The sequence below is a fragment of the Sinocyclocheilus grahami genome, unplaced genomic scaffold, assembly GCF_001515645.1.
Source record: "Sinocyclocheilus grahami isolate Dianchi unplaced genomic scaffold, SAMN03320097.WGS_v1.1 scaffold2141.1, whole genome shotgun sequence".
NCBI classification, from domain to species: domain Eukaryota; kingdom Metazoa; phylum Chordata; class Actinopteri; order Cypriniformes; family Cyprinidae; genus Sinocyclocheilus; species Sinocyclocheilus grahami.
Genome location: NW_015507320.1, coordinates 47564 through 63819, shown reverse-complemented (window position 1 = coordinate 63819; position 16256 = coordinate 47564). Strand labels below are relative to the sequence as shown.

General features: G+C 36.7%; 2 protein-coding genes across 2 annotated transcripts in view; both read left to right on the top strand.

The window, feature by feature from the left end:
- The window catches only part of LOC107574190 (nuclear pore glycoprotein p62-like), a 15397-nt gene extending 13607 nt beyond the window's left edge, over positions 1-1790 (top strand). Inside the window, exons 10-13 of the mRNA XM_016260654.1 lie at positions 1035-1169; positions 1253-1364; positions 1455-1521; positions 1598-1790. Coding sequence (XP_016116140.1) covers positions 1035-1169; positions 1253-1364; positions 1455-1521; positions 1598-1689 — 406 coding nt within the window. The 3' untranslated portion in view covers positions 1690-1790. The remainder of the gene's footprint in view (positions 1-1034; positions 1170-1252; positions 1365-1454; positions 1522-1597) is intronic.
- A 798-nt stretch (positions 1791-2588) lies between these two features.
- LOC107574187 (transcriptional regulator ATRX-like) overlaps positions 2589-16256 on the top strand; it is a gene marked incomplete at its 3' end in the record, with an annotated part of 51763 nt that continues 38095 nt past the window's right edge. Inside the window, exons 1-9 of the mRNA XM_016260652.1 lie at positions 2589-2636; positions 3781-3830; positions 4575-4624; positions 7555-7679; positions 7763-7879; positions 8668-8777; positions 8856-8927; positions 14083-14113; positions 15920-15986. Coding sequence (XP_016116138.1) covers positions 3786-3830; positions 4575-4624; positions 7555-7679; positions 7763-7879; positions 8668-8777; positions 8856-8927; positions 14083-14113; positions 15920-15986 — 617 coding nt within the window. The remainder of the gene's footprint in view (positions 2637-3780; positions 3831-4574; positions 4625-7554; positions 7680-7762; positions 7880-8667; positions 8778-8855; positions 8928-14082; positions 14114-15919; positions 15987-16256) is intronic.

Genomic DNA, 16256 nt, shown 5'->3' with positions numbered 1-16256 from the left:
GCAGAGGTTTTACTCCCTTCGTCAACTGAAAAAGTTCAACCTGCCACAGGCACAGATGACACAGTTTTACTCCGCTATTATTGAGTCGGTTCTGTGCTCTTCTATAACGGTCTGGTTTGGGTCAGCCAGCAAATTTTGGTGTCCACCTGCCCAATCTTGTACAACTCCAGAGTGAAGAAACGGGCAGGTAACATCATCAAAGACCCGTCTCACCCCGGACACAACCTGTTTGCACTTCTCCCCTCCGGCAGACGCTACAGATCTCTGTGCACTAGAACATCTAGGCATAAAAACAGTTTTTCCCCCATGCCATCTCCAGCCTAAACAGCTAACACAGGAACCTGTGTTCTGTAATTCATTCTCCATCTCTAATTATTGCTTCTCTCTCAAGTACTATGTAAATACATATGCATATTTTTTTATACAGCTGTATATATATATATATATATATGAGTAAATAATGCACATATCTGTACATAAATCTTCTGTTCCAGATTCATACACATTATTTATTGTTAAGTCTTATTTAAATGTTTCTGTTCTCATGTCAGAAATGTATGTACCAAGAGCTTCTTAAAAACTACAACAAATTCCTTGTGTGCTTGCGAATAAAGCTGATTCTGATTCCGAGGTATATATGTAGCAATAGCCAAAAATACATTGCATGGGTCAAAATAATTGTTTTTTCTTTTATGCTACTTTAAAGGTGATTTCTCAATATTTTGCACTCTCAGATTCCAGATTTTCAAATAGTTGCATCTCAGCTAAATATTGGCCTATCCTAACAAACCATACATCAATGGAAAGCTGATTTATAAAGATTTCAGATCTTGAAAAATTCAGATCAAAAAATTGACCCTTATGACTGGTTTTGTGGTCCATGGTCACATTAATTTTATTTTTTGCAGTGACTGGCTGACTGTACATTATTCTGCTATTTACAGCAGCTACTTAATGGTTTGAGTGGAGAGTTGACCAGTCACAATAAAAGATGCAAACTTTGTGCTTCTCATATTTTGGTGCTTGTACCACAGGTTAGATCAGGAACTGGACTTCATCCTCTCCCAGCAGAAAGAGCTGGAGGACCTTCTTGGTCCATTAGAGGAGTCTGTGAAGGAGCAGAGCGGAACCATTTACATGCAGAACGCAGATGAAGAGCGCGAGAGAACGTAAGAACTCAATCGGCCATCTAAGCATCTCATATTGCATTACTGTGGCGTCATTGAGTATCTGAATGAGCTTATTTATCCAGGTACAAGTTGGCAGAAAATGTAGATGCCCAACTCAAGAGAATGTCCCAAGATCTGAAAGAGATTATTGAACACCTCAACACATCCAGCGGTCCTGCTGACTCCACTGACCCGGTATGCAAAATATGGCCAGTAGTCCAGACAGAAATGCTCCTTAATTGTTGTGTGATCTGTACTAAGAATGACTGTTGTTGTTTTTTTCAGCTTCAGCAGATCTGCAAAATCCTCAATGCACATATGGACTCCCTGCAGTGGGTAGAGCAAAACTCTGGTTGGTATATTTTCGGCTTTAAAACCTTTTACACACTAAAAAATAAACTCTGTGCAATAAAAGTTTTTCTGTGCAGCTTTACTCCAGAGGCGAGTGGAGGAGGTCTCAAAGCTGTGTGAAAGCCGCAGCAAGGAACAAGAGAAGAGCTTTCGTTTGAACTTCCAGTGATCATGCATATTCCCCCTCTCTCTCTCTTTTCTCAGTCAGTTGTAAATGAATGTCATTGTTTTTGGTATTTGCTTCAAATAAAGTAATTTCTTTCAACCCCATTTCCTCTTAATTAGTTTTTTTGTGCTATTTACTAATTATCATAGGTTTTTCTCACAGTTTAGTGATCAAGAAATGCAGGTAGAAAACCAGAGTCATTTTTAAAGATGTAAAAATGGAGAAAACACCTGCAAAAACGGGAGTTTCTCTTCCTGGTTGGTTTACACTTACGGGATAAAACGAGCCAATCAGCTGCATGGAGCTCCACCATAGCAACATGGATCCTGGCATTGTTTAATGTCTGTCTGTGTGTGTCTGTCTGTGTGTGTCTCTGTCTGTGTGTGTCCGCATGTCCGTGTGTCTGTGTGTGTCTGTGTGTCTGTGTCTGTGTAATAAAATAAATAATCTGAAAGCTTCTTAGGCTGAAATTCCATATTCAGTTTTACAGTAACAATAAGAGCACTATCTGTAGTAAATTGCATCTTACATCTGTTTCTTTCAGGTCCAGTAAGTTGAATACATTGGTGACTAAACTTCATGAGTTCTTGGGTCATTCTCCAGACGACGAAAGCATTGATTCTCAAGACATTTCCAATGGTGAGGATCCCTGCCGTCAGCTTTTCAAAGGCTGAATATAATAAATAAGGCCAATTTATGATAGCTATGTATAAATAGTGTAAAAAATATGTACCAGGGCTCTACGCTTTTCTTTTTAGGAGATCTTGTGCTCCTAACTTAAAAAATTTATCAATAATCCAAAATGTTATCAAAAAGTAGCCTTCCCGTTACGAGGTGATATTTGACTCCTCTAACTTTATTAAAAGTATGTCATCTTTTGTCAGAATCTTAAAAAATCTTGGGTCATTCTCCAGACGACGAAAGCATTGATTCTCAAGACATTTCCAATGGTGAGGATCCCTACCGTCAGCTTTTCAAAGGCTGAATATAATAAATAAGGCCAATTTATGATAGCTATGTATAAATAGTGTAAAAAATATGTACCAGGGCTCTACGCTTTTCTTTTTAGGAGATCTTGTGCTCCTAACTTAAAAAATTTATCAATAATCCAAAATGTTATCAAAAAGTAGCCTTCCCGTTACGAGGTGATATTTGACTCCTCTAACTTTATTAAAAGTATGTCATCTTTTGTCAGAATCTTAAAAAATATTCTATTTTATAAGCTTTTTAAAAATTGTAATTAAAACGACAGAATAAGAACAAGTAGAATAAGAAACATGCGTTAAAAATCAAATGAAATCAGTATTAACAAAATTAATTTGTACAGAGGTGGCACAGAAGAACACAAAAGTGGCTTGATGTACTTTCAGACATTTGATGAGGCTCAGAAGTGGAATGAGTGCAATGACTCAGGAACGAATCAAGTGACTGTCTTTATGAATGGGTAATCATGAATCACTGACTCACCAGATTCGTTTAAAATCACAGTTCATTCATAAACGAGACACCGCTGTGTTTGAATGGAGATGCGCAGCGGCTCCGCTGTGTCTTTGTTTTAAACTATTTTTGACGACGAATTAGAGCAAAATCAGACAATAGTGTTATAGTCAGACAATGTAAGTCACTTAAAATAAACTTCTTGTTTATTGTATTGTATTAAATCAGTATCACATTTACGAACTCCCTTAAAAATCATTAAAAGCTGTCACTCATCTTAGTTCATCTCGATCTCACATCTATAATCAACGAAGCTCTCTACACTGCGCAATGACTCTCTCACTTTGCTTATGAAAGGATTCGTGAGATATGTCTGTGATGCATTACTCTACGCTGCAAAAACACGTCGAAAGCTTTGAAGCTCCCCTGAGCGCGATCTCAAGTATGATGATGATCGGGTCAGTCGCACTGGTGCTCCTAAATATGTTTTCATAGTCGCACGCAGTAGTTTTCAGTTGCAAATGTGACTGAAATGGTCACACTGTCGAGCCCTGTGTACATGCTTTCTTAACTTCCAGCAATTAATTGAATTTTTAATTTGCAATAAATCTGAAAATAATGCGTCTTGTAAGTTTACATGCTTTTCTGGTAATGCAGGTAATATGGCTGATCGTGACTCAAACATCCCTGATGAGAGAATGAATGAGGTACGTCTACCGAGTCTGTTTTTGCTTTTTATCTCTAAAACACTGTGTTCTATCCGTCTGTGTCAAGGCAAGTCTACAGCGTAAGGTCATTTTTCTGTTCTCACTTAGTGCATTTACGTTCACTTTCAAGTTCAACTTGAGTTGAACTAAAGCAATAGTTAGTCTTTTTAAAATGACGTGTAAACTAAAAGACTCTAATTGTACTTGCCCAGTTTTTGCAAAGTCGCAGACAAATCCTAGAGCCATTTTTTTTCTTTGAGATTAGCGCACATGAAGAAGAGCATCACAATTAGGATTCAGACAGATTTGTTAAAGAATAATGATACATCTTGCCATTTAGCAACAGGGCTTTCTGAGGGAAAAAACAAGACCGCTTCTGCCATCATTCTCTGTAATAGTGCGAGAATGATATAGTGCATGAATAAAGAATCCGTTACACGACTCATGTTCATGCTTTGATTTTCAGTTTGCTTCAAAAGTTTCTTCAGGAAGTTTATAAAAGACAAATTAAATTAATTTAAATTAAAAAGGAAATTAAATTGATACCCAGCACATCCATTTTATTCCATACCCTGAAAGCTTATCGCGGCAATATTTATGATTTCTAAATTTGGGTTATTATAATCAGTTTGTTTTTTTTGGCGAAGAGATGTTTCTGTGAGCTTTGTGCTTGATTTATGCAAAACCACTATAAGACTGGAAATGAAATGAAATGTTTTTTTGTTTTTCTTTTCTTTTCTTCAGCCTGGTTGCTCCTCAGAAATGACCAAACCCTCATCTTCACGCTCAAAGAGGTGAGTTGGGCTGCAGTTATTGTCGACGCTCTGGCTCTTGTCCAGTAAAATAGTGTAATTTGACGCTGTGCTCTAAAGGATTGCAGGTTGTTGTGGGAATGGAATGCTGGAATTTTGAGTTGGGAAGAGGATGTATTTTGATCATGTTTATTGGAACTTATCTTATCTCTCGGCTGGAGTATTGCGTTGGGCTGGGGGGGGCTGTTTTAAGTTGGTTTAAATATTTTCTTACAAATAGACTTTTCTTTGTAAAAATAGGACGTTTCTCTTCTTCTCTTCACAATCTATCTTGTGGTGTGCCTCAAGGCTCTGTTTTAGCTCCTGTCCTTTTTTCTCTCTATCTTCTCCCTTTCGGTTCCATTCTTAGGAAACATAATGTCTCATTTCATTGCTATGCCGATGATATGCAAATGTATATGCCTGTGTCTAAGAAAAATAAGAGTTCTCTGGGCAACCTAACAGCATGTCTTGAGGACGTGAAGGCTTGGCTTGCCAAGAATTTTCTTTTTCTGAACTCGAACAAAACAGAAGTCATTGTTTTTGACTCCTCAGAATTCAGGCCAAGAAATCACCTTGACCTTGAATCCTTAAATCAATTCTTCTCTCCCCAAGTACGGAATCTAGGTGTGATGGTAGATAGTTTCCTCAAATTTGACAAGCAGATTAGTGCGATCATTGGGTCCAGCTCTATCAATAATCAAATAATTTCTTCCTAAGTGCTCCTTGGAGATTGCTATCCATGCTTTTATTACCTCTCGCCTGGATTATTGCAATTTCCTGTACTTTGGTTAGTGGTCGACCGATATGGGTTTTTTTGACAGCTGATGCCGATATCTTGGAAAGCAAGGTGGCCGATATAAAGCCGATATCATTTTATTTATTTTAATATTTAAGAAATTTGAAATCATTTGAAAATGGATTAAAAATAATTGTGTAAAGTAAACATACTTATACTTTAGAAGACAAAGCATTTTTCACAAATAAATATTTAATAAAAATCTAATTGAAAAGGAAGTAAATGCTTATATTCAAATATATATTCAAATAAAGCCAAGGTAACACTCTTTTTACATACAGCACGCAATGAAAATGACATAAATATATGACAGTGGGCAAATGCATAAAGTGTAGCATAATTTGAAATCACAAGTTTAAAGTTTGTCGGTCGCGCATCTCCAGTGAAGCTGAACTCTCCTCCTGTCCGTATTCAATTCATATTGACCGACCGTCACGCAGAGCACACGCGATCATGAAGGATACAAATGCACACTTCACAATAGGGCTGCACGATAAATCGAAATGGAATGGAGATCGCGATTCGAATGAAGCTGCGATTGTCATGCGTATCTTTCAGTGAAGCACGGTTCTGTGATCAGCAGTAAATCTCCATCTGAAGGCCAGAGAAACTCCAAATACGCCTCGCAGAAGAAACCAGTAAATGCCTATGGCTGCAGCTGAATAAACAGAAGATTCAACTGCTTTCATTGATTCAACGTGACTAATAAACACACGACTACGGCAATATACGGTTTATCTGAGTTCTTATTATTATAATTTTCATTAAAATAACGTATATTTATAATGCAATGCCTTTATCACTGCTTAAATACTATGAAATATGTTGAGTGCCTTATTCTGCGTAAGAAACCACATCATCTGACAGAAGGATTTATTTCAAACACTCGACTGACGTTATGAAGTGAGTTTGGAGTAAAAACATGTTATTAAATGTGGTATTTTCACGTGCTTTCAGATGGAGCAGCATTTACTTCACAGAGCCGTAGTTCACTGAGAAACTACGCAAACAGCTGTCATTATCATGAACGATTTCTTTGCTTTCATAATCGCGCAATAAAATCATCTGCGTTTAAAAAATTTTTTTTTTTTGCATAACTTGTCAGTGAACTACGGCTCTGTGTAGTAAATGCTGCTCCATCTGAAAGCACGCGATGATGATTTACTGCTGATTACAGAACCGGCTTTAGTATCAAAATGCGCATGACAATCGCATTCGATTAATCGTGCATCCCTACTTCACAAGATCTCAACTAGATTCAACTAATTCTGCAACGTTTGTGAAATTAAATGTTCATTAGTCATTCAAAGATTTGTTTAAATTATATAAATGCGTATTTGCTGAATGCTGACGGCAAATGAGAAAGTATTATAATGTTTGCCTTTCTATTACTAATAATATTAAAGCAATCGTCATAATACTTTTTTGTATACCTTTTAATTCCTTTGTTTAACATTATTAGACCGAACTGAACGACGACAGCGAACGAGGGAGAATGTGATCACTGTGTGTTCAGGCGCTGCCGCTCTCGCCGTCAAAATAAACGTCCCGCCTCGAACACATCGGTCAAACAGAAAAAAGTATCGGCCACGAGATTCCTGAAGGGAATGAGGACATTTGATCCTGCTTATCCCCCCTTCTGAGATCCCTTCACTGGCTTCCGATTCATTTTAGAATTGAGTTTAAAATTGTATTACTGATTTATAAATCATTAAATGATTTAGCACCTACTTATTTGTCCGATCTACTTCACCCATACTCTCCAACCAGAGGCCTTAGATCCAAAGATAAGCTCCTCCTTCAGATACCCAAAACCGGGCTAAAATCGAGGGGCAACCGAGCCTTTGAAGTGGCCGGCCCGACGCTGTGGAACAAGCTCCCACTCTGTATTAGATCGACTTCCACTTTGTCTGAGTTCAAGTCCTGTCTCAAAACTTATTTATTCTCTGTTGCTTTTAGCTTATAAGAGTGTTCTGTTTGAACTGTTTTGCTGCTATTAGAGTACTTAATTTTTTCTTTTATTCTAACTTGTACAGCACTTTGGTCGGCCTCTGGCTGTTTTTAAATGTGCTTTATAAATAAACTGAACTTGTACAACCTGTTAACCCCTTTTCCCCTCTATTGTTAATGAAAGAAAACCTTCATTTGTGACCAAGCACACTGCTGTAGAGGAGTCTGAATGTGCGAACGAGAGTGCAGGTGAACACGGCCCAGATGAGAGCATGCAGAGCAGTCTGGATATCAGCAAGCTGCCGCAAGGTTCGTCCTCTGTTAAGATGGTAAATTCTTCTGAAGCATGTCGTTTAAGAGGCGCACTGACTCTCCTCCTTCACGTTTCGCAGGCACAGTGGTGGTCAAGCCGGAACCGGTTGCTAATGAAGCTAAAGATGAATTCCGCGGCCCCGAGTTTCGTAGCAGAGGAAGTAAAGTGAAAGAGGACGGTGCTCGGAAACGTCCCGGTGAGTGGGTTTGTGTACTGTAAATGATCCCAGGCCCCATTAAAGGCTAGTGAATTATCTCAGATCGATTTATTTGTTACATAACTGCTGCACTGGGTCAAATGGATCTATTGTATATGTTGTTTTCTACGGTCAAATCATTTCTTATTTCTAGGTTAATGTGCTGAAATTCCTTTCTTTCTTTTTTTCCAAAATGGCAATCACTAATGTAATTTTAAAAACGAAGTGTAATTTTAGTGTAGCCTATTAACCCAAACAATGGAAGAGATTAAATGCAGTTCTTAAGTTTAAAAATGAAGTTAGGTCATCATAATGAAGCAGACCTATAGATCTCCACATTTATCTTTTGTATTGTCATTCGATATTTACATAAAATTCCCTTATTTGTATGGCTATATGTTTGGTCTCTAAAATCACCATTAGGTCAAATACTGTGGATATCACAATCTATCAGCCTATTAAGTAGCTCTTGATTAAACTCGTGAACCCCTTTGCGAATGGAATATATATTGTATTTTTATATCGATATGGTACAAGATTAGCATATTTAAATCAATGTGATGAACAAGTTAGGTCAAAAGTAATTAAAAAAAAAAGAGTCATTATATTACCTGAAATGTGTAATGGGTCACGTTACTAACTACAATTTTTGTCATGTAACTTTGAATCAGTAACCGACTACAGTTTGTTACTACACTCATGAACTAGTGTTGAGGCTGCTCCCAGAGTCTTGGCGTGGCAGTATGATTGTTTTATATCGTCATCATCTATTTTTGAATCTCTTGCAGACGAGCGGCTCAAGGAGATTTTTAATTGCACAGCATGTGGACAGCAAGTCAATCACTTTCAGAGAGATTCTGTGCTTCAACATCCCGCACTACATGTTCTTATCTGCAAGGTAGAAACCAGATTAACTTGTTACAGCCAATTACGCGCTTGTATCTCTCTCATTCACATGCATGCCTTTTTCTTACAGTCGTGTTTCAAATATTATATGAGTGACGATATCAGCAAGGATGAAGATGGAATGGATGAGCAATGCAGGTTGGTGCAGAACATGTATTTATTTATAACACTCTAGCTGTGACGATACCAACGTATTAGTAGTCAGTGGAATTACACTTTTCCCAATACCACTTTTAATGCCACAGCAAACACTTATCCTGATGAATGCACTGCAGTATAAAGTCAAATTAAGTGAAAACATTGCTGTGCAACTTTAAGGGTTCTCAGTTTAATTAGTAAATGGTTGAGTGGTAAATGGACAAAAAATGGTTTTCAAGCATCAAAACAATAAGTGAAATACAGCTTTGAATTGTTGTTGGTTTTTAATACATTAGAAAGTGTCCTGTTTAATTAAATAGTGTTTTTTTTCTTTTGTGCAAAAAATAAAGAATTTTTTTTTTACCATGATTTACAGAAAACTATCACTATCCCACTATCCCAGTTTGGCTATTTGTCAGCAAGATTTTTGTACTCAATTAAAATGCGATAAAATTTAGTATGCTCACTTATTCTTTTATATATTTTAATACGCACAGGTCAGAATAAGTATGTTGTTTGAACTTTTACATAAATGTACACTACCGGTCACAAGTTTGGGATCAGAACGATGTTTTTTTGTTCGTTTTTTAAAGGAGTCTCTTCTGCTCAGCAAGGCTGCATTTATTTGATCAAAAATACAAGAAAAAATTTTGTATTGTGAAATATTATTACAATGTAAAATAATGTTTTTCTATTTTGATATACATTAAAGTGTAATGTATTTCTGTGATGTGCAGCTGTATTTCCAGCATCATTACTGCAGTCTTCAGTGTCACACGATCTTCAGAAATCAGTGTAATATGCTGATTTATTATCAGAGCTGGAAACTGTTGCTGCTTCATATTGTTTTGGAATCCGTGATACGTTTTTCAGGATTCTTTGATGAATAAAAAGTTAAAAAGAAGAGCATTTCTTTAAAATAGAAATCTTTTCTAACAATATACACTACCGCTCAACAGTTTAGGGTCGGTACATTTTTATTCTTTTGTTTTTTGAAAGAAATTAAAACTTTTATTCAGCGAGGATGTTAAATTAAGAAGTGATTGTTATTAAAAGTGATTAAATTGTTATATTTTGTATAAATGCTGTTCTTTTTAACTTTTTATTCATCAAAGAATCCTGAAAAAAGTATCGCAGTTTAAAAAATATATATATATTGTGCAGCACATCTGTTGATAATTCTAATAATAAATCAGCATATTAGAATTATTTCTGAAGATCATGTGACACTTTACACTGGAGTAATGGCTGATGGAAATACATCACAGAAATAAATTATATTTTAAAGGATATTAAAATAGATACTATTATTTTGTATTGTAATAACATTTTGCAAGATTAATGTTTTTTTTTTCTTCTGTATTTTTGATCAAATAAATGCAGCCTTGATGAGCAGAAGAGACTTCTTTAAAAACATTTCAAGTCTTACTGACCCCAAACTTTTGAGCAGTAGTGTGTTATATATACATGAATATAAGTGACACTGAAGGTGCATTATTTCACCCACATTTTATTCTCCCAAAACCTTAAATGTAGACACTTTTTCTAGCATTTAATGTGCTTTCTGTGTATATAAAATCACTTTTGTAAAATTTATTTTGATGCGGACATTTAAATGTCTTTGACCCATATATTATATGTACATTTTATATATGTATATTTTAGGGCCGTCAATTGATTAAAATTTTTAATCTAATTAATCATCCTTTTTCTGTGATTAATCGCACACTTCATGAAATTAAGCATAGACCATTTATCTTGTTTCAAACGTTTATTTTGACATAATTTGCTATATCCAGCAAAGTAAACCAAAAGATTGAAGGGTGATTCTCAAAAATCTATATTTTCTGCAAGCTTTTTTCAAGATAAATTTAGATGTCTTTCCAAAAGAACCAAATGATATAAGGAGCCCATATAAGCACATATGAAAGAGAAAAAAAAATCTGAATTGTATAGTATGTGTACAGTGCAACAGCAAAGAGCTTTTTTACATTTTAGAGAAGCCAAGTTGTGATACCGAACAGGACCACATGGAGATGCCACAAAAACCTAAACCAATGGTCTGCTGACTGCATAAATCTACTACACGGATCCATTCAGAATAACTAAACACAGCAACATAAACATGACAAATCAAAACTTTATCGTGAATGTGTGTGGAAACAACGTGAATGTACAGAAATGTCTGTGCCTGTGCATAAATACAATGTGTGATCAGTGCGTCACTCATACACGCATTATTATAATGGACTCACGCGTGCTTACTGTACTGTACGACTCCTGTATGCCACCACAATCATCTTTACCTTGATTGCAGTCTTCATCCATCAAAACTTTACTAGCGAGACTGACCAGTCGAAAAAACTTAGTTTGCATCTCATCTGGCCATACAGTGGTGAGATGTTGACAATCCGCCTGGTTTCCTTTATATTAGCGCTGTTTTGGATGGATTGTTTGAATGCATTCGCTTACTGGATCATTGGACTGAAAACTTTCCCGGAGTTTAGCGGCTTAAAATGATCTAATCGCAAGCAGAGTAGCAAAATTGGGTTAAAGGGTTCGAATAGAAATTGTGCTTCAGTAATTTTGCGTTAATTGCGTTAAATTATTTTAATGCATTAAGGATTGTAAAATTAATTGCATGCGTTAACGATGACAGCCCTAATATATACATTAAAAAACAATCTCTCCATGTTTTGAACACTGCTCCGATGTCTTTGTTTGAACTGGAGCCATTCTCATATTTACAGTAGCTGATTCAGAAGCGCCAGATTGTCATAGCAAAGTCAGAATGACCTCCTCTCCTAGGTTCGCGAAACGGTCGTCCATAAAATGCATTGCTTTTCTGTTGCAAGTGATCTTAAAGATTCCTAAATACATCTACTTTCGGAAAGCCAAATAAAGTGCTTTTGCTTTCACCTAGAAACACACAGCGTCTCCCTGACATGCTGCTTCAACACTAACTGCGGTTACTGAAACCACGCCTTCTTTCTTCGCGTGCACATTTGGGCGCAGTATGCAAATATTTCCACATAGTGAGGTAGATATGTGTGGGCGTGTTAGAACGAGCCGTTTTAGGGGGGCGTGGCAGAGTCTTAACTTTGATAAAGAATATCTCTTTGGTTTTGAGACTTTAGTCTTTGCAACTTCAGGGATCTTATCTATGCACAATCAGCTTGTAACACTCCAAAGAGAAAGGAAAACTTGATATGACCCCTTTAAAAACGGAAGACGGAACAACTCTTTAAAAATACCCGTGTACGTGTGGACATGCCCTGATACTGTTATGATACTGTTTTTGTAATCAAATCTTTGCAGAGTTTGACAGGAAACACCGGCATCTAACAATGCCAAACTAACAGTTCATCTTAAAAAAATAAAGCATATAAACCCAAATAGGAAATAAAACCGTTATTAAATAAGCACGTGTCCTATTCTGTGTCCTAAACTCCTGAAACATTGGTGTCTTATATTTTAGAGCAGTCAAAGCAGTTTGGGATAGAAATCAATTAAATCTGTAAGTGTGTGTATGTGTCTGTCTGATGTAACCCCCTTTGTAATCGATTCCATTTTCATAAGTAACTAATTTAATTGCAATTTTTTTTTTCTCAGTAACTGCAACGAATTACAGTAACATTTATTTTGTAATTAAATTGTAACACATCCATGTAACTAATTACTCCCCAACACTGGTTATATACGAGGACCAATTTTGCATCACAATGGTAAATAATTTACGTAAATCACCAATTTGCAGAGTGTTGCCTGCTTCAGTCGTTTGCATTCAGAGCTCAGATGTTTTTGATCTGCTTTTGTGTTTTTTCTAGTGTCCTGATGTTTAGTCTCCAGCTGATTTCAGCATCAGCTGTGGGCAAAACTGTGTACTCACTGCCACTTTTGGAGTGCGGCACCTAGTGGCTCTCCTATTAAAAAGACTGCCTAAATGAAAATAAACTGCACATGCCATGCTCACATGGTACAGTGGGGAAAATGTTTATTTGATCCCCTGCTGATTTTGTAAGTTAGCCCACTTACAAAGAAAAGAAGGGTCTGTAATTTTTATGGTAGGTTTATTTTAGCAGATAGAGACAAAATACCAACCAAAAAATCCAGAAAAAATTATTAGAAATTGATTTGCATTTCAGTGAGTGAAATAAGTATTTGATCCCCAAGCAAAACATGACTTAGTACTTGGTGCAGAAACCCTTGTTGGCAAGCACAGAGGTAAGACGTTTTTTTGTAGTTGGTCACCAGGATTGCACACATCTCAGGAGGGATTTTGGTTTACTTCTCTTTACAGATCCTCTCTAAATCCTTAAGGTTTCTTGGCTGTCGTTTGGCAACTCGAAGTTTCAGCTCCCTCCACAGGTTTTCTATAGGATTGAAGTCTGGAGACTGGCTAGGCCATTCCATTTGTTGCCTTGGAGGTATGTTTCGGGGTCATTGTCATGCTGGAAGATCCATCCATGACCCATCTTCAGTGTTCTGGCTGAGGGAAGGAGGTTCTCTTCCAAGATTGTACTGTACATGGCCCCGTCCATTTGCCCCTCAATGCGGTGAAGTCGTCCTGTACCCTTAGCAGAAAAACAGCCCCAAAGCATAATGTTTCCACCTCCGTGCTTGACTGTAGGGATGGTGTTTTAGGGGTCATAGTCAGCATCTCTCGCCCTCCAAACTCAGCGATTTGAGTTAATGCCAAAGAGCTCAATTTTGGTCTCATCTGACCACAGCACTTTCTCCCAAGTCTTCTCTGAATCATTTAAATGTTCTTTGGCAAACTTTAAACGGGCCTGTACATGTGCCTTCTTGAGCAGGGGGACACTGTGGGCGCTGCAGGATTTCAGTCCATTGCGTAGTGTGTTACCTATGCTTTGCTTGGTGACAGTGGTCCCAACTGCCTTAAGATCATTAACAAGCTCCTCCCGTGTAGTTCTGGGCTGATCCCACACCTTTCTCATGATCATCCTTACCCCATGAGGCGAGATCTTGCACGAAGCTCCAGACTGAGGTTATTCAGTGATGTTATTTTAAAATTTCTTCCATTTCCGAATAATCACACCAACAGTTGTCTACTTCTCCCCAAGCTTCTTGCTGATGGTCTTGTAGCCCATTCCAGCCTTGTGCAGATCTACAATCTTGTCTCTGACATCCTTTGACAGCTCTTTGGTCTTGCTCATGGTGGTGGGAAAGGTTGGAATGAAAGATACAGATTGTGTGGACACGTGTCTTTTATACACCTTACAAGCTGACATTAGGAGTAACTTCTTAAATTGACAGGACTAATCTGTGTTCCACATGGGCACATAACCAATCTGTGGGAGCCAGAATTCTTGCTGGTTGGTAGGGGATCAAATACGTATTACACTCACTGAAATGCAAATCAATTTCTAACCTTTATATAATGTGTTTTTTTTTTTCTGGATTTTTTGGTTGGCATTTTGTCTCTATCTGTTCAAATAAACCTACCATAAAAATTACAGACTCTTCATTTCTTTGTAAGTGGGCAAATTTACAAAATCAGCAGGGGATCAAATAAATATTTTCCCCACTGTATATGTGAAGTGAAACAGACCTAGACACAAAGATCACTGAACGGAGACATTAGTCCATGTATTGCTACACACTGAGTACTTAAGATGGATCCATTTTTGGATAGAAGACATAGTCACTGTAATATAGAATAGTAAAAACTCTATTACAGTAAAAAAAACTAATATAGAGTAGACTAGCTCGAGAAAAAAAAGTGTACATTAACAGCTGGAATATAATGTAATTATATAATACACTGAACAATAGGGCTACCATTGACCAAAGTTTGTCCTAATCTACTGTTAGTCGTTCGTTAAAGCCATTAGTGGATTAAGCACTCATTTATGATATCAATTCAATCATATTGGCATCTTATCTGCCGCTCTGCGCTTTCAGGTCAGAAAAGCAAATTTATCTTCTGCAAGAAATGAAAGCTATATTTGATATTGCACTTCCAGAGAAAGCAAAACGAAATTATTGGCAAGTGTGAAATGCGCTATACAACATGACGTGCCTTACCAAAGTCTAACAAGAAGAAAATGGAATGTTAAATAGAATTTGCCGTGTTAAATAGAATTTTCCATGCAAGTTGACGTTAAATAGAATTTGACATACAAGTTGACATGTTAAATAAATAGAATTTGACATGCAAGTCAGAAATTGATATTCAAGTAAAAAGTATCTGTCCTACAACGTTTTTATGCTTTACTACTGCAAAGGATGCAAATATAGTAATTCAAAGTGAACGAAAGGAAGAAATGATTATAATCCCGTGCACCTATGAGAGAGATGTGAGTGAAGATTTGGGAAAAGAAAGAAGCGATTCCATGTGCAGTGGAATAACTCGTGGAATAAATTTGCGGAAAATAGGGTTTCCAGATCGCCTTTATATGGCTTACATTTACTCTCATGTACCCTCATTTGACACAAATCCAGATGTTTCCATGCTTGTGATGTAACACTTAATTGCTAACCTATTATTTCTTTTGTAAACAAAACTTTGTACTAATTCAGTGTCATAATATTAACCTAAAACGGCATTTGCAAAAAAAAAAATTTAATTGTACTGCTCGACCTGGGGCAGTTGTCAGAATGAATGGCACAGCCCTACCATAGGCTACATTATAGAAAAACTAATAAATAACTGTGTAGCAGTGGTGATAACAATGTGACCGTTACAGACTGTGTGACTTCTCTATATCCTATGGAGTGTTTTTGTCTTTGTTTGTTTTTTTTTTTCCCTGCAACAAACCGACTAATTAAAATTTGGTCCACTGAGTGTTTTCTTTGCCATTCTTGAGATGTGAGTGAAGATTTGGGAAAAGAAAGAAGACTATTGTGGGCGGCTCTACTGAACACTGAGTGTCTTAGATCATTAGGTTCATCATCAGTGTTGTATAAACTAGCGTTTGGGGTAAAATTGATTGAATTTCACGGCTTATAAGTTTTTTCTTCTTGTTTATGAAGGTGATGAAATTGAATTGAAGGCTGAATCCTCCCAGGTGGTGGATGATGACGATGATCCAGAGAATAGGTATGATTTTACACACTTTGAATTGTTTTTATGTCTGCTTAATCTACATTTACATTTAGTCATTTAGCAGACGCTTTTATCCAAAACGACTTACAAATGAGAACAATAAAAGCAGTCAAAACTAACAAAAGAGCAACAATATATAAGTGCAGATGACAAGTCTCGGTTAGCCTTACGCAGTACACATAGCAAGGTATTTATATATATATATATATATATATATATATATATATATATATATATATATATATATATATATATATATATATA